Source organism: Echinops telfairi, unplaced genomic scaffold (assembly GCF_000313985.2).
Source record: "Echinops telfairi isolate 266 unplaced genomic scaffold, ASM31398v2 ScPeMD7_5;HRSCAF=22, whole genome shotgun sequence".
NCBI classification, from domain to species: domain Eukaryota; kingdom Metazoa; phylum Chordata; class Mammalia; order Afrosoricida; family Tenrecidae; genus Echinops; species Echinops telfairi.
Window position 1 is genome coordinate 10,160,149 of NW_022103901.1, and position 17,574 is coordinate 10,177,722.

The window sequence follows — 17,574 nt, forward strand, 5'->3', positions numbered from 1 at the left end:
GCCCTCGCCACTCTCCCATGCAAGGCCTTTTTGGCCCAAATGAAGCAGCTTCCCACTGTTCTCGGAGAATGGTTTTGCGGCGACCCCCCCTGGGTGGTGAACTCAAGGGTAGAGACCCTCTTGCTGGCCACTCACTCTCCGACTTTTGAGGTAGGCGCTCAATACCTGCTCCTTAGAGGACAGGTGAGCGAACGGATGACTGATATTTAACGATGACTGATATTTACGGGGTTTTCAGAGAGGCACTGCACACCACGCAAGGAAGGGACTCAAGAGGCTGGAGGGGCGCATCTGGGGGTGGAGCTGAGCACCCCAGGGTAGGAGGGGTGACCATCTCAGCATCTCACCCATGTCCTGCAGGTCCAGGTCATGTCCTAGAGCGGCTGCCCTCATCCTGGCCGTAGCTGCTCGGAGCTGCAGCCGCCTCCTGCGGGTCGGGAGGTCGGGCCCAGAGACGTCCACCTCCAGCTCTGGATTGTTGACCTGCTCTGCTAGGGAGCTCCCGACCACGGGAGGCAGGTACCTGCGAGCAGTGAGGGCCTGAGGCTCCCATGGGGCCCTCAGGGGTCCATTCACTGCCTGTCCACCCACCAAGGCCACTCGGCTCTCACCGGCCCCGCCCTGCTCCAGTCCAGCAGGGTGTCGCGTCCTGAGAGATGTCCGCTGCCATGCGTGGGTCCCCGCACACTGTCAGGGGCAGCCCAGCCCAGAAACCCCTCACCCGGCCAAGGCGCTCACGGAGTTCCCACACCTGAATATGAAAGAGGGGCGAGCTGGAGGTGATGGCCTGAGTTTCCAAGGCCCAAGTCCACCGGACTAGCGGCCCTCACTCACCAGCCGTGGTAGGTTGGTGCCCGCTGCTGTGGTAGGTCGCTCCTCCTCCACTCCTGCCGATGTCCAGAGCCGGCCTGCTTCCTCCCGGGGAGCTGGGGCTCTGCGGGTGCGGGCTGGTGCAGGGTGGGGCCCCCCACACCCCTGGAACACCTGGGGCACATGGAAGAGATCCCTTTTTGTGGCTGATCTCTGCCCCATCTTCCTCTCATTTGGGCTGACCCCACACATTTTCCTTGCCATCTTGGGGCAAACCCCCCACGTTTTATCTCCTCTCGAATACCCCAGGCTCCCTGAGCACCCCCAAATTCTCCTCAAAATGCTCACAGTCTCCCCTGAAAATACAGTACTGCAGTTTTCCTGACACCCCACATGGTCCCTCCACCCCAGGCTGTGCCCCCACCCTTCCCTCCGACCTGAGCTGCTGATGCCCTTTGCTCCCCCCACCCCCCACCCACAAGGCTGAGCCCCTGCACCGTACCTGGGCTGACACCCCCACACTGTTTTCCTGCAGAAACATCAGAGCCTCAGAGATCTTCACACCAATGGACTCGGCTGCCAACTCAAAGGAAAAGGGCCCCTGGAGTCTCTCGGCCAGGAGAAGGAGGGCATCTTGTAGGAGGTGAACAGGGGAGAGAGAGACATGAGGGGGCAGCCAGACATACAAGGGTCTCTCACCTGGGTTACAGAGGAAGCAGCAAGGTATTGGGTGGAGGGAACCTTAGAAAAAAGCTCCCCTCCTCCCCAGCCCCCTGACAAATCTGGCTTTAGACTCCCTCCTCCAACTCACGGCCATTGCGTTGACCCCAATGCACCGAGACGAGACTCCATAGGACAGGGTAGAACTGTCTCTGTGGGTGTAGGAGTAGAAAGTCTCATTTTGCTCCCACGGACCAGCTAGTGGTTTCGAACTGATGACCAGGTGGTTAGTAGCCCAAAGCATAACCCAGAGCTCCTCCCCACCACAGCCAGCCCTTGCTTTACTCCCTCTCAGGCTTTCCTGATCCCCTCACCCAAGTAGCCCCCCCAGTCAGGTTCCAGTCCCCCGCTGCTGAGACAACCACGGGCCACATTGAGGCAGAAGCCCCGGCAGGGTGGAAGAGAGGGGACCCCCCGGCAAAGAGGACAGCCAGTCAGACGCATGACAGCCCGGCTGCAGCCTTCAGACATCGACACCTGGGAACAGAGAGCATGGTGGTGTCAGCCACAAACATCATAGCTGCCCTCAGGCAAGCTTGATGCTGGGCAAAGAATGAAGTCAAATATACAAATCCTCCCCACCCACTCCCCGCCCTGGCTCCCTCAGGCTCCCAGTTTATGTGGTCAGTTAGACAGGTGCCTCTGGGTGAGTGACCTGGGGGACAGCAGGTTTGACCGGATCGCACAGCTCTGATTACTGAAGTTGGGAGAGGGCGGCTCTAGGAGCCAGATCATAGAGACTGCTTCTTAGAAGATATGGAGCTGGAGAGGCAGTGGGGTGGGGATGGAGGGCAGTTCTGAGCAATGGTTCAGGGTAGGAATGAGCCTATCATGGTCCGGGAGGGGAACTGCAGTGAGGTGGCCTGGCTGGCAGGAGGGAAAAGCTTGTGTAAGAAACAACAGGATGGCTGGGAGGTTAGGGAGAAGACTGCAGAGGAGGGGATGGCCTTGAGGACCAAGCAAAGAATCTGGTCTTCAGGGAAAGGGGTGGACATTGAGGGCCCCCTTGCTGGGGGCGGGGGAGGGGGCGTGCGTGTAGAACCCAAGGGGTCAGTACTCCAAGCATAGACGCCCCTAGAGGCTGGCGTGGGAGGAGGGGTATGTCATCAGAGAGCGCGGGTCAGAGATCATGGATCATGACCCAAGGGTCACTTCACTCTCACCTTCCTTCTTTCCTAAATGACCCTGGGACACCAGGGCCTGGAGGCCTCTCCTGCCAGCTGGTACCTACCTCTTCCTCCTGGGGCCTTTCTGGCTTCTACCTCCCCCTCCCTGGCCCCATCGATATGCAGGACCCCTAACCTTCAGTGCAGTGCTGACGACATCTCTTCCAGTTGCCAGGCCCTGAATAAGGGCACGGGCAGCCACCAGAGCACGGGTTATCTGGAGAAGACAAGGACACAAAACACAGGGGAGTTGTGAGCCAGTTATGACTTAGGGGCTAGGAGACTGCACCAAGGGATGAGCAGACTGGGTGAGGGTTTCAGGGTTAGGGGGTTGGGTGGCAGGTTAGGGAAGTCAGGTGGTATAGGGAGGCCGGTTGGAGAGACTCACAGGAATTATAGTCTAGAAGGTTCAGGAGGAACCAAATTTGGGGAGAGATGGATAAGGACAAACATTGAGCTTGGAGACCTGGGTGGGAGGGCCGGCTCTACCACCACTCTCTGTGAGACCTTAACCTCTGGGATCCTCGATTTTCTCAACAGAAAATCAGGACACCACTGTCTAGCCTGCAGAGTTATGGTGGCAATGATAGGAGATCACATCAGTGAAAACACCTCTCAAACAGTAAACGCCGGAGTAATCTTTGGGTGAGCCAGAAGATGCCAGAACATTGGCAACAGGGCGGGGTGGGGTGGGGGGATTGGCGTCAAGATGCTTGAGGGTCAAAGGGCTGGTGAGTGGAGCAGAGGGTGTGTATGAAAGCAGGGCAGCCAATGTGTGGTGGGAGGCACTCAACGGAAAGCACTAAGGATCACTGGGTAAGTGGTTGGGGGGAGGGTGGGACTGGGCTCAGGATGGGGATCACCTGGTCAGAGGTAGCTGCAGTGCAGACTGCGGGTGGGTCACCAGCTCAGGTGTGACTGAGGCACAAAGTGTGTGTGTGGGGAGGGTCAGAGGCAGCTGAAGCTCAGGCCTTGGGGCCCCTCACCTGCAGGCGGAGGCGGCGGGGCGAGTCCCCGAAGGGCTGCAGAGAGCCATCAGCAGCGGAGGCGAGGCGAGTGAGGCAGAGCAAGTAGTCAGGGGGGAAGCTGTACTGGGGGTGCAGCAGAGGGAATGCTCTCTCCAGGAGCTGTGCCCAGAAATCAGCGAGCGTGTCATCTAACCCACCACTCGCCCCCCCATAGTGGCCCCGCAGTCGAGAGAACAGGCCACTGAAAATGGGCGCGTGCTGGGCATACAGGCGGCCGTAGGAGCGGGAGAAGAGCTGGGCCAGGGAGCGCTCAGATGCGGAGAGCAGCTCCCGGAAAAACTCTGTGGTAAATGCAAAGAAGGGGTGTGAGGTAGGGACAAGGCCAGAGAAGGGGGTGGGAGAGAGAGAAGACAGGTGAATTAGAATCAGAGCAACTCTCAGACCTGGCCAGACTAGGAATGAGGGGGAAGGGCCCTGGAGAGAGACGGGGTGGGGTGGAGTGCCTTAGGGATGGAATACGGAGTGGGATAGGATGCTTGCTGGGGTCATGAGCACAGAAAGGTATGAGGCCAGGTTTGAGGAGCCCAGGTCCTCACCATCAAATTTTCTGTGCCGGGCAGCCAGTGTGTGGACCAGGAAGGACCCGCTTTCTTCCACCAGGCCTCGGAAGGTGTCCTCAGCCTCCCTGGTCAGCCTCTGCTCTGTCTCACTGGAACAGCAGGTGTACTCCTGGGGACAGACCCGGAGGTGCTCACCTGGGCAGAGGAGACACAGAGGAATGGCTGGGAAGTGACATTTGTGAAATGTCTCCTTCTCCCACCTATCTCTGGGAGCTCTCCCCTTCCTTCCCTTCTACCTGTCTGGTCTCTGCTATTGTCTGTACCCTCATCCCTACCTGACCCTATTCCCTCCTCATTGCCCCCTCCCGAACCTCCCAAGTTCATCCCAGTTCACCCTGGGATCATCTATTTAACATTGACCTGAGCGCCCTGGGAGTCATCTCAGGGTTCCCCAGGTAACCCTCTCCAACACCGCATACCCCCAGGCCTCTAGGGACTTACAAGACCGCTTCTAGGGGTATGAAGAATGGGTTTGTAGTGATGGGGTTATGTGAAGAACAAAAAAACGTATTAGCATAGACAGGCCTCATTAAGACAGAGGGGGGAACTCTGGGTCCGGGGTGGGGTTGTTGCAGAATACTAGAAAGGGGCTTTTGGGGGGTGGGGAGGGGGTGGAGTAAAGCTATTATGTGAACGGAAGGGCTGTTGTGATCTTGGTAATGAAGTTACAGGAGGTAGAGAGATCACTATCGGATGAGAAGACTTAACGGTTTTTCTGAAAGGCAAGAGACTTATTGTAAGACGGGGAGGACCCGCCCCTGCCAACACCACCCCCCCACCCGCCCCCAGCCTCCAATTTTCTAGTCTTCTTTCTCCTCACCTGAGATCAGAGCGGGAGGGAGCAAGCTTAAGCTATATCCCCGAGCCCCAAGCACCTGCCGGGTCTCAGCGCAACTCCGCGTGACCTTTGCCTCGCTCCCGGGTCCCGGACCAGGACCAGGACACAGAAGCAGCAGCAGAAGCAGGAGAGGTCGCAGCGCAGACATCGCTGCAGCCGTCCTGGGACGGGAAAGTGCGTCCAAAGAAGGAGAGAAGAGACGCTCGAATTCGAGAACCTGGTTCTCGGCCGCGGGACTGCACCGCGGTGCAGAAAAAGAGCGCGACCCCCTAAAACTGAACACAGTGCACGAAAGACGGACCAGGCGGCATCTGCCGAGACAATGGGAGCGGGGAGCCGGACAGGGGGCGGGGCTTGAGGCGTGGCCTCGCCAATGATGGCAGGGAACGGCCCTCGGGGGCGGGGTCAAGGGAGAAATTAAGCCAATGTAGCGGGGAAGTTGGCAGGGAGGCGGGACAAAGTCGAAGTAAGGAGGTAAGCGAGGTAGGAGGGGTCGTTTTTCTCAGGGGCGTGGCGCTCTGGAGCGAAAGGCGGGGCCAGGGTGGAGACCAACCAGATTGAAGGAGTTCCTAATTGCCTGGGCCGGAATCCAGCCAATGGAGCGCGGAATAGCCGTCCGAAGGGGCGGGACGGGGTGAAGCTGGGGGGGGCGGGGGGGGGCGGAGGGAAAGCAAGGAGGCGGGGCGTAGCCGAGCCCACGTGACCAGCTGCACGCCGCCGAGCTCGTGGCTACACGAGGCTGAGGGAGCGGCGTGAGTGAAAGGTGGGGGGCACCAGCTTCGGGACTCCCAAGCCTCGCGACATTTCCTAGGCTCTGCGGGAGGGGAAAAGTCGTTGGGTTTGCGTCGGCGTATCGGACGCCTCGCGCCTTCCCGCGCTTTTCTGTAGCCGTCCGCCGCTCTCCGAGACGCTGCGGGCGCTGGTAGCGGAGTGGCGCGCCACAGTCACCGGAAAAACCCGAGGTGGTGACCCTTCATCGTGGCATAACCAGACGTCGAAGTCCCGACCTCAGACAGTGAGGCCCCTCTTTCACCCGAGAGACTCCCCGCCCCATATTCCCTGCCCGGTAACTCGCAGCCCGTCCACGCCTCAGGGCCTGGTCACCTGCGTCAGGACCCGAGCCACAGGCCGGAAGGCGGATAGATTCTCCTCAGCAGTTAGAAGGCTCTGCCTCCGCCCTCCACCACCACCCCGCCCCTCCAATAAAGCACCCCAGCATCTTTCCCAGACGGGTAGTTCTAGAGAAACCCGGAACTCCGCAAGCTTTCCTTGGCTCTTAACAGCAGCCCTCTGCCACCCCCCAGTAGTCGAGGACCCCGCAGTAGTCGAGGGCCCCCCATTCACTTCCCTGTGGAATCCGACCGAAAGTGTGGGGGTCTGGTTGAGTTTTGTGTGTAAGCCAAGGGCCCTGACTGCAGGAGTTTGCCCTTCTGAAGTCATTGGTGTGCGATCTGCTTTAAGCCATACCTGCGCCTTTCGCCATCATTGGAGATGGTCAGCTGGTCAAGGGAGGAGGCGGCTGGGGGGAGGGGTGTCTTTAGGACCCTTGGTGGCGCTGTGGGTTTGGCGTTGGGTTGGAACGACCAGATCGGTGGTTCGAACCCATCAGGCACTCTCTGCAGAGAAGTGGCAGTGGGTTTGGTTATTTCGGGAGGGGGATCACTTTAATACCCACGCTGCTTTGGGATTTGGGGATAGTGGTGTTATTCCTATTGCCATCTTGGAGTTCCTGAGCCGAAATGGTTCCAGAAAGTTGGCCGGGCCAGGAAGGGCACATGGCATGGTAGGAGCCCGTACCCCTTTCTTTCCTGTTTTTTTTCCTTCTCTCAGCTGGTTAGCCATGCCAACTCGGCGCCCCTCCGGCTCCTCCTGGAGACCCCACAGCACCGGCTCTCCATGCAGCAGGGCCTTCTCTCCACGAAGAAGGAGCCAGAGGGCCATGTCTGCGTCATCTGGTGTCTCTCTCAATCTGCCTGGTGATGAGACGGCCTGGGCCAAGACTTTAGAGGAGTGAGTGGAGTGTGTGAGAAGTTGTTACACTGCCTGGCTGCCTTTTGAGTCATCGGGGTCACCAGGGGCTTGCCCCTCTACCATTGCCCTGTATCGATAGGATGAGTCAAGTCCAGGCTACTCTGTAAGCACCCAAGTTGCCCTATACTGCTTCCCACCAGGGGTTTTCTCCGGCTCCTTTGCAGTGTTTGGACTGACCCATCTGTTGTGTAGTGGGTTACTACGGGTGGCCTGCAAACCACAAGGTTAGTAGTTTAAAACCACCAGCTGGACTCTGCAGGAGAAAGATGAGGCTTTTTACTCCAGTAAAGAGTTAACACTCCAAAACCCATAGGAGCAGTTCTGTCCATTCTGTAGGGTCACTGTGAGTCAGAATTGAGTCAGTGGCAGTGAGTTTGTTTTTTTTCATCTGTTACACTTGTTGTGAATCCATGCAACGTATCCAAACCTTTCTTTTGAGCATGTGTGTGCTCATCTTGTACCTTCCCTGCCGGGGGGTGGGGGGTGGGAGAGCACTAGGAGAAGGAGTTCTTTTGGTTGTTTTGCCCCATAAAAGATAAGAGCAGAGAAGGAGGAAAAGATCTCTAAAGGTTTATGGAGAAAATTCTGTTACCGTCCCCCTTTCCCCCCACAAACTTTTGGAAGGCCCCTCACATGTATATAGTATTTAGTTGGTAACCAGTGGTTCTCATATTTAGAGATTTTGTAAATGGTTCTGTATATCCTTACCCACCATTCATAGTTTTATGCGCCCAAGAGTCCCATTCATAGATCTTCTCTTGGTTTTTATCCTTTGTGGGAAAGGTTACCGCAGAAGATCTGCTTTGTTCCCTGGTCATTTTAATTGGCCTGCTCTGAGTCATTTGTTTCAGTGCTACTGTTGGGAACCAGATTACATCAATGTTACACACTTCATTCAGATCAATAAGACAATGTGGTTATGTTCCAAGGGTAAATTGTAATTCTAGCCACATATTAATCACTTTTATCTATATCTATGTCTCCCTATGTACGACAGGCAGGACAAACAATCCTGAGAAGAAAACAACAGGACCAGTAGTTCTGGGGAGACATGGAACAGGAAGGGGTGGGGAGCTAACAAACTCAGGGATAAGGGAACAACAAAAGATCTAAGATGGATGTTGAAGAGGGCATATAATGCCTGGTGAGGTTTGATCAAGTGCAATGTATCCCACAAGAATTACTGAGAGCCAAATGGAGGGTGAACAAGATAGTGGGATAGGAGATAGGTGAAAGGAAAGGAGTAGGAGGCAAAATCTACAGAGGTAATGATATAGGTAGGTATATATATATATATATATGTTAATTTATAATGAAAGGGATAAAGGCCAACGTACATATATTTATATGTTAAATATTAAGGTAGACATACTTTGAGCCTCTACTCAAGGTCTCCCTTAACACAAGAACACTTTGTTCAAGTAAACTTGCTCTCTTTCATACTCACCTTACCAATACAATCACTGAAGACAAAATAGGTGCATGAGCAAATGTGAAAATGTGAAAAAAGCAGATAGTGCCTGGCTATCAAAAGATGTAGCATCTGGGGTCTTAAAGGCTTGAAGTTAAACTAGCAGCCTTCTATTTAAACAAGCAAATAAGCCCACATGGAAGAAGCATACCAGCCTGTGTGATCATGAGGCGTCGACTGGAGCAGGTATCAAAAGATCCCAAACAATTATTTCAATGTGAAAGAGAGGGGTTAGAGTGGAGACCCAAAGCCCATCTGTAGACAATTGGACATCCCCCCACCGAAGAGTTATAAGGAAGGGACGATTCAACTGGGGTGTAATACAGCACCTACGAAACACACATCATTCCTCTAGTTCCTGAATGATTCCTCCCTGCCCACTATCATGACCCAGTTCTACTTTACAAATCCAGCTAGACCAGTGTACACACATTGGTACAGATAAGAGCTCTCAGCACATGGAATTCAGAACAGATAAAACCCTCAGGAGCAGTCGTGGGAGTCGCGATAGGGAGGGTAAAGAGCAGAGAGAGAAAGAGGGAACCCCTCACAAGGTTGGATATATAACACACCCCCCCAAGGGGACAAATAGCAGGTGGGTGAAGGGAGACAATGGTCAGTGTAAGACACAACATAATATAATTGATATTTGAATATCAATTATATTAATATCAATGAATAAGGATTTATGAGGGTTGGGAAGGGAGGGGGAAAAAAACTTGAGACCAAGGGCTCAAGTAGAAAGAAACTGGAAATGCTGATGGCAACCTATTTACAAGTGCTTAATACTATTGAATGATGGATTGTTATAATACAAGTGCTTAATACTATTGAATGATGGATTGTTGTAATATTTGTAAGAGCCCCCCAATAAAATGAATTTTTTTTTAAAAAGAAACTTGGTGAAAAAAATGGAACTGAACGATAATGGTATTCTGCCAGAAACTCCTTGAAGCCCTCCTGAGTATGAGTAGTATTGGACTTCCTGAGTCATGCTGATCTTCCTTCACACACAGCAGTGGTCTTGAGGCCTGCCTAGCATGATTTTATTTCCTCTTAGGCTGGTAGGAAAGAGTTGTCCTTTACCCGCCTCAGGGTTTTCTTCTTTACCTCCATTGCTTTAAGGGAAAACGTGTGTGTGTTTTAGACATAGTAGAAAGTTAATTTCTTCAAGAAAATCTGAAAGTATTTTTCATGGAGGAGGAATATAATTAGAGACAAATTATAATTTATGATCGCTTTATAACGAGGGACTATGGGGCATTCTAGCTAAGAAGAGCCATGTTTGCTCCTAGAACTAGTGACTCGACATCAACTGAGGAGAGCAGTGACTTTGAAGACAGCTTGAAACGCAGCGCGAAGAAGCGAGCAGCGAGACGGCCACTCAAAACTGCAGTGAGTCGGTCGCTTTCCTTCCCAGCTGTCTGCAATGTGGCTGATGAAAGAAGGGGTGGAAGCAGGAAGAAGGCAAATTTTGAGGAGAAAATTGAAGAGGGTATTAAGGTATAGAGGGTAGAAAGGGGGTTAAGGTTAGAAGTGATAAAGTTCACAATTTTAAAAAACCTTATATCTGAGTCAAGCTCACCTGTGGAAGCAGTAGTCTAATCCTACCTGTGTGGTAATGATGGGACCATTAGCATTTTCTTTCTTTTCCATATTCCTGCTTTAAACTTAATAGGTAGTAAAACAACCAAGGAAGGGGTCCCAGATGGTACGTTCCCACCACCAGAAAGATTCAGAACCACCAATCAGTGATCTCTTTGATGCGGTAAGAACTGCCAAAAGTGACATGCAGGTAAGCGGAGTGTACCACCTCTCTACTGTCTAACCTTTGAAGGGTCAGAAAATATGGACAAGTATCTACACACTTGATGTAGGCATTTTAATGAACATAGTCCACAGCAGGAAAGAGTTGAGACACGTGGAGAACTTTTTTTAACAGTGAAATAAGGAAAACCTTGAATGAAAAGGATTTTCCCCCCTAAGAGTATTAACAGGACAGTTTCCACTTTTACTTATGGGGGAAGCAAGGAGAGGCATTGGGTGAGGGAGGAAGCTTGGATATGAGGTACCTTTGTCACCTTTTAGTGTCATTTTGACATTTATACCTAATTCTTTTCCTTCCTCACATTTTGTAGGTTTTTGAAATTGTTTTTTTCTAAAAGTGCATAAAGCCTATATGTACTTTTAAAAATGAAAGCATCACTCAGATCGTTACCCTAGCTCAAGAAATGAAGCATTAGCAGTGGGCTGTGTCAAGTATGAGGAGCCCTGGTGGCACACTGGGTTAAGCATTGGGCTGCTTAAACAGCCAAGTTTGTTGGCTCAAACCCACCAAGGAGCCGTTTTACTCTGTTCTATAGATTCGAGTTGCTGTAGTCAGAATCGACTTAATGGCAATGAGCTCAGTTCTTTGTGGGTTTTTTTGTTTTGTTTTGCTATCAAGTGTCGGAGCCATGGCAGCACGCTGGTTTAAGCATTTGGGGTGTTGATGGAATTGTCTGTGGTTAGAACCTACCAGCTCCTCCTTGGGAGATAAAAATGAGTCAGTCGCTGCTATAAAGATTCACATCCTTGAAAACCTCAAGGGGCAGTTCTACTTTCTTACAGTCACTGTGTTGGCATTGACTCAACAGCAGTAGCAGTAGATTTTGAGTTTTGTATCAAGTATCTTTTCCACTTTACCCATCACAGGCCCCTTATTGCCCAGAGATAATCACTAAAGTGAATATCATGTTAATCCTTCCTTTGATTTTCATTAGCGTTTTACCACCAATGAGCCTATTTTCTAATTTGTATAAATGAAACGTCCACTATGCACAGCTCTATAACTTATTTCAGTCACTCACTCATATTAACATATAATGTCGATTTTTAGAAAAGCTTGAAATTTTCAAATTTTGCTTGTTAAAACAACTTCTAACTTTATTGTATTGTAATCAGAGAACGTGGGCTTTCAAGTATGTAGAGTAGTGTTTAATTGGTTGCCAGCACTTGGACAGGTGAAGGGAATGTGTGTTCCACAATGTATTGGGTATATTGTTCCCTGGGGTAAAGTGATCGTTAGAGATCAAAAGTGTAACTTTGATATTTCTTTTAGGTTTTTGTTTATTTGATCAGATGACATCAATGTAGAGAAAGGATTGTTTTGTTACAATCCATGTAGGTGACTTAAACAAAGAGACTGTTATTTGCATACAGATTTAGAATTTTTTTTATCTTCCTGCTGTATTGAACTTTTTATTGTTGTGTTACAAGTCTATTTTCCATAGACTTTAAGACAAAAAAGTATCATTTTGATATTAATGTATCTATATTTTTAGTTAATATTAACCTGATACGTCTTTCCATCCTTTTATTTTCATTGTTCCTGTGTCTGTCTGGGCATCTGTCTCCTGCATACAGCATAAAACTGGATTATATTTTTTATTTCATTCTGCTAATTTGTCCTTTAACTAGAGAATTTATACATTTACATTAATTGTTACTAATATACTTGAATTTATCATTTTATGGGCTTTACCTGTATCTTGCCTTGGCTATTTTATTTTCCCCTTTGTTTGGCTTATTTTGGATTTGTAACTTCTACAAGACACATACCACATTTTAACCCCCAAGTGCTATTGGTTTGGACTCCAAGCTACCCTGTGTACCACAGAGTGAAGCTGTGCCTGGTCTTGTCCATCCTCATAATCACTGCTATCTCTGAGCTCAGTGTTGCAGCCCGTTTCAGTCCATCTTGTTGAGTCTTAGTCTTTTTCACTAACCCTCTACTTTACCAAGCACTGGTCCCTCTTGATCCAGTTTCCAAAGTATGTGAGATGTAGTCTCACCATCTTTGCTTTGAAGGACCACCTGGCTGTGCTGCTTCTAAAACAGATTATTCATTTTTCTAGCAGTCCACGTTCAGTATTTTTTGTCAGCACCAAAATTCAAATGTGCTGCTAACCACAAGGTCAGTGATTCAAATCCACCAGCTGATCCTCAGGAGTAAGATGAGATTTTCTGTTCCAATAGAAATGTACAGCCATGGAAACTCAGAGGACAGTTCTGTCCTGTCCTATAGGATTAATGTGAGTCAGAACCTACTACGCAGTGGCAGTGAATAACAGCCCCACACGACTCATAGCAACTCACAGGTTAGAGTAGAACTGCCCCTGTGGGTTTCCAAAGTTGTAAACTTTACAAGTGCAGAAAGCTTCATCTTTCTCCTATGGAGTGGCTGGTTGGTTTGAATGCAAACCTCATGGTTAACAAGTAAAAACATCACCCACTGCACCACCAGGGAGCCTACTGAATCAGAATCAATTCAATGTCAATGAATTGTTGCCCACCACCCACTACGGTCATAATGAGCTAATTTTCTTATTGTCCCCATCTGCCCCGTGAGCCTGATTTTCACTCTTACTTTCATGTGGATGTAACTTCTCAGGGCCAAGTTTATGTAGGAGCCTTCTATTAGACTACCCTTTTGTGGGGAACCTCTTGGGAAGACCCTATCATACACAAGGCAGTCACTGATGACCCCCTGCAGTCAGCTTGACAGTCAAGGTCTTCCAGGTTTGTGATAAAACGTCAGCTTAGAAAGTCAGCTTTAGTGCTTCTGACCTCCCAGGATTGCTGTTTGCACTTCATTTTTGACCCACGTGAAATTTTACCGTTCATTCCGTTCAACACGTGAAAATATGTCAGTATTTTAATCAGTTTAAATGCTTCAGTGAGAGAGATTGCACAGAATTTCTAGGCTATCATGTTTCTAGAATTAGAAGTCATCTACACCACCAAACCCCCCCCCCGTTTTTTTTTTTTTTTTTAGTCTTTAGTGGATGAATGGCTGGAGAGCTACAAGCAAGACCAGGAGGCAGGATTCCTGGATCTCATTAACTTTTTCATTCGATCTTGTGGCTGCAAAGGTGAGGAGATCCCTACCCTTTGCTTGATTTCCCACCTCTTCCTGTTTAGATGGATAAGGTTAGGTAATTTCCTTAGTAAAAGGAGAAAGTGAAGCAGAGGAACAGTTTTCATGATGAGCTCCATGCTTATTGAGAAATCAGGGAAGTGACCCAGTAGGAGGGACAGTGTTAGTTTACAGGCATGCCCTTTGGGAGAAAAATAACTAACCATGCTAATATACAAGCTAATGGTGTTCACACATTTAAAAACGACCATCAGACACTCCTTTAGTCTGCCTCTTGTTTCTTATTTCTCAACCACTTCATCCCATAGTTGTCTCTCAAGCTGTAGTGCCCCCAGCTCCCCAGAGCCCGTGATTTAATTTATTTTGGCCGATAGTCTCAGACAGGCTATATTAAAAGAACCTATCGTCTGGCTTAATTTTGTTGTTTTTTGTATGGTTTTGTAATCATGATTTTTCCACTGCTTGATTCCTTTTGGGTTTTCCAGAAAGGTTGCCAGATAAGGGCAGCCTATACCCAGTTAGATGATAATAGAATTACGACTAGGACTTAGGTCTTCCGAGTTTCCACCTAAGTCCTTATCTATATAGTCCATAGATCATCGTTAGATATGTGTCAATGGTTCCGTTGTTTTCCTTGTAATGACCTCATCCCCTCCTTTCTCAGGCACTGTTACCCTCAAGATGTTCAAGAAGATGTCCAACTCGGAGATCATCCGTCACCTAACAGAGCAGTTTAATGAGGTGGAGGAAGACAGCCAGCATCCCTTTGCCCCTCTTATTTCAAAACACAAGGCCTGTTATCTTCTTCCTGATTCTAGGAAATAGAAAAGCCTTTCAGAAGCCTTTTGGGGATAGAAGGACATAGAGGGATTATCTAAATTATGTCTCCAGTGTGGGGGAGAACAATAGGAACAAAGCATACCAGAGATATCTTTACTGTACTCTTTTAGTTTGGGAATCAAAGTCCCCATGGCTTCTTGGACCCAGTAATAACTTTCTTATGTTTTATAAAACCACTTACAGGACTCAGGAGACTATCCCTTGACAGCTTCAGGCTCATCCTGGAAGAAGTTCCAGGGTAGCTTCTGTGAGTTTGTGAAGACACTGGTCTATCAGTGCCAGTACAGCCTGCTCTACGAGGGCTTCCCCATGGACAACCTCATCTCTCTGCTCACTGGCCTTTCAGACTCCCAAGTCCGTGCCTTTCGTCACACTAGCACCCTGGCTGGTAAGTAAGTACTCATTCTTAATCAACGTCGTCCTGGGTTTGGTAGGACTTTCCTCCGTTCTTCAATCCTGGATCATCCTTCCTGCCTACCAGTTTATCTTACCTGCTCAAGTTCATGCCGTCTGTATCCCCAACGTCACTGTAGATTCTAACTAGTGCATCTCACTAGTAAGACTGGGCGGATCACAGTGATAGTTTCCAACCTTATTATCTTATTTCTACTCCCATAGAAATGTACAGCCATAGAAACTCAAAGGGGCAGTTCTACCTGTCCTATGGGGTTGCTGTGAGTCAGATGATAGTTTCCAGCCTTATTATCTTTCTTATAACTCACATTAGGGAATGTGCTGAGGATGAAAGAAGGCCAAAAGCGCCAAAAGAAAGAAGGGGGGTGGGGGTGGAATTCACCCCAAGACAGTTAGTCTTAAATGCTAGGATCACCATGTTCCAGATTTTCGTTTTGACTGCCCCTTTAGCTTCTGCCTCCAAACACACTTCCCTCCTCCGACCAGAGAAGTGACACACTCCTCTTGTTTCTTTGCCTCAAAGCTATGAAGTTAATGACCTCTCTGGTAAGGGTTGCCCTCCAGCTGAGTCTGCACAAAGACAACAATCAGCGCCAGTACGAGGCTGAACGGAGCAAAGGGCCAGGCCAGAGAGCTCCAGAGCGGCTGGAGAGCCTGCTGGAGAAGCGCAGAGAGGTGAGGAATGAAGCCTGCATCTTCTGCCCCCTCCCCCAGCTTCCACCCACTGCTACAGCGGGCCATCCTCTCATTCACAAGCATTTCACTCAGCCAGCCACAGGCCCCTAAGCAACCTTTGAGATAATGACGTTTAGCAATGGTTTAAGGATTCCTGTGTGGTGTGATGGTTACAAGTTGGGCTGGGATCCGTCGTGGTCGGCAGTTCAAAATCACCAGCAGCTCCTCCGGAGAAAGACAGGGCTTTCCACTCTCATGAACTGTTAACAGTCTCAGAAACCCACAGGAGTCAGCATTGACTTGACAGCAGTGAGTCTTTGAGTGAGATGGTGCTGTGGATTAAGCAATGGCCTGCTAATTGGGTTCAAACCAATAAGCCTCTCTTCAGGAGAAAAATGAGGCTGCTTACTTCTGTTAAGATTTGTACCTTCAGAAACCCTGTGGAGCAGTTCTGTCCTTTAGGTCAGCTCACTGTGAGCTGGAATTGACACCATTGCAGTAGGATTTTGTTTTGTTTTTAGTAACAGAACCCATCCTGTCCGAAATGACTGGGATGTGGACTCAATTAATTTAGTAATTACTAAATTAATTACAAGCGTAATTACAAGAGTTCTTGATAATTCCACCTTTGCTTAGTTCCTGTGTTGAGAGTCATGAGCAAGTGTGGTTTAAGATCCTTTACTAGTGCAGAGTAAAGTTTTAACTTGCTTGCCAAGTACATTGTATGCAAGTCCTCACAGGTGTACTAGGAGCCCACAGCTGGCAAGGGAGGCCAGATTTTTAAGGAGTGAGCCCAAGCCTTCCAGTCACTCTGGGTTTGAATTTGTTCTAGTAGAGACTGGCTCCATGACCTTTATGTGGCCTCTCCAAGCTTTACTTCTTTGTCTTTAGGAAGGTGGTGATTTATACCATTTTTGAAGCCTTAGTCAGATGAGAAGTAAATTACCCAGCCTGACATATTATCAGTATTTGCTGTTTCCATTTTCACTTAAAAGACCACCATTGGACCATGCACCCTACAGAATCTTTCACACTCAGTGAACTTTAAAATGGCTTGTCTCTCAGGACGCTGAAACACTTTTTTGTTGTTTTAAACGTCAGCATTTGCGACTCCTCCACCAGGAGTGTAGCAGGTCCAACCATGTCTGATTGTACCATTTGGCTATTTTCCTGTCCCTCAAAGTAGATCTCTTTATGCCAAATTGTAGAGAAGGAAATTTTCTACTTCCATTCTCTTTCGCCATTCTTCAGTGACAAATTATCTTCACACCCTCGGGTGTCATAGGTCTGTCTATCCTAGAATCTGAAAATACATACACTGGGCTGGGGAGAATGGCCGTCTCTTGGCTTTTGCTTCTTCAGTTGTTACTCATCCTTTTCATCGTAAACCTTTCTCGCCACTGGTTTCTTTGTCCACTTGTGAATGTGCATGGACCCTACAGTCTTTCCTGGTTCCCACTCCTCTGTAAGCTGTTTCTGTCCTTGTTAGGGTCATATTCCCCTACATCCTTAATTGCCCAAGTCACTGAATCCTTTTGTGGCTACCTAGCCTCAGCTCCATTTGTCCATCTGAAACTAATCTCTCCAAATCAGTGACTTCCTAATCCCTGTAGTTACGAGCTATTTCTTAGCCTCCCTTCTCCAGTGCCGCTGTAGATTTAGTTCTGATGGTCCACTTTTTCTACTCCCCTCTTCCCCTCTGTTTTTCGTCTCTTCCTTTTTCTTTAAAGTTGAAAAACTTCAGACATTCAGGAAAATTAGAGACACTGGTGCAATAAATATACTATTCACATCATCTAGATTTAGAAATTAATATTTCACCATCTTTACTTTGTCTCTTATTTTGTTACTTTAAGGACCATCTTGGAAACCCATGGGTCAGTTCTACTCTGTCCTCTCGGATATACTGGTATTTCAACCATAAAATATGTCCTCTAAACAAAATGACATATTTCTACATAACCCCAACACCATGATCACATCTAACAAAATTAATCATTTAATATTTCTTAATATTTTTTAATCCTAATTCCTATTTAAATGTCCCCATTTGTACCCCAAATGTGTTTTATATCTATTTGATTTAAATCAAGTTCTAATTAA

At 48.7% G+C, this 17,574-nt stretch overlaps 3 protein-coding genes across 4 annotated transcripts in view; 1 reads left to right on the forward strand and 2 right to left on the reverse strand.

Annotated features, from left to right (window-relative positions):
* Positions 1–1,700, reverse strand: part of LOC101644996 (glypican-2) — a 2,710-nt gene extending 1,010 nt beyond the window's left edge. The window contains exons 1-4 of the mRNA XM_004705589.2: positions 1,313–1,700; positions 835–984; positions 612–751; positions 348–523 (exon numbers count right to left, since the gene is read on the reverse strand). Of these exons, the coding sequence (XP_004705646.2) occupies positions 348–523; positions 612–751; positions 835–984; positions 1,313–1,351 (505 nt within the window). The 5' untranslated portion in view covers positions 1,352–1,700. The remainder of the gene's footprint in view (positions 1–347; positions 524–611; positions 752–834; positions 985–1,312) is intronic.
* A 1,048-nt stretch (positions 1,701–2,748) lies between these two features.
* LOC123521228 (glypican-2-like) lies at positions 2,749–5,381 on the reverse strand. Its single transcript, XM_045286074.1, has 4 exons — positions 5,105–5,381; positions 4,261–4,419; positions 3,683–4,005; positions 2,749–2,913 (listed from the first exon to the last, which is right to left on the reverse strand). The coding sequence occupies exons 1-4, from the start codon at positions 5,268–5,270 to the stop codon at positions 2,758–2,760; spliced, it is 804 nt and encodes a 267-aa protein (XP_045142009.1). The 5' UTR covers positions 5,271–5,381; the 3' UTR covers positions 2,749–2,757.
* A 1,659-nt stretch (positions 5,382–7,040) lies between these two features.
* STAG3 (stromal antigen 3) overlaps positions 7,041–17,574 on the forward strand; it is a 33,346-nt gene continuing 22,812 nt past the window's right edge. For both annotated transcript variants that reach the window (XM_045284362.1, XM_045284365.1), the window contains exons 1-7: positions 7,041–7,132; positions 9,920–10,019; positions 10,303–10,419; positions 13,441–13,537; positions 14,207–14,283; positions 14,566–14,770; positions 15,320–15,471. In XM_045284362.1, the coding sequence (XP_045140297.1) occupies positions 7,062–7,132; positions 9,920–10,019; positions 10,303–10,419; positions 13,441–13,537; positions 14,207–14,283; positions 14,566–14,770; positions 15,320–15,471 (819 nt within the window). In that variant the 5' untranslated portion in view covers positions 7,041–7,061. The remainder of the gene's footprint in view (positions 7,133–9,919; positions 10,020–10,302; positions 10,420–13,440; positions 13,538–14,206; positions 14,284–14,565; positions 14,771–15,319; positions 15,472–17,574) is intronic.

What these genes read in the sequence shown, in the direction of transcription:
- LOC123521228 (XM_045286074.1), bottom strand. Translation starts at nt 5,270, where the DNA reads ATGTCTGCGCTGCGACCTCTCCTGCTTCTGCTGCTGCTTCTGTGTCCT. An exon ending in CCCTCCCGCTCTGATCTCAG is followed by an intron (nt 4,420 to 5,104) that starts GTGAGGAGAAAG and finishes TCCTCTGCCCAG; the next exon opens with GTGAGCACCTCCGGGTCTGT. An exon ending in CCGGCACAGAAAATTTGATG is followed by an intron (nt 4,006 to 4,260) that starts GTGAGGACCTGG and finishes CATTTACCACAG; the next exon opens with AGTTTTTCCGGGAGCTGCTC.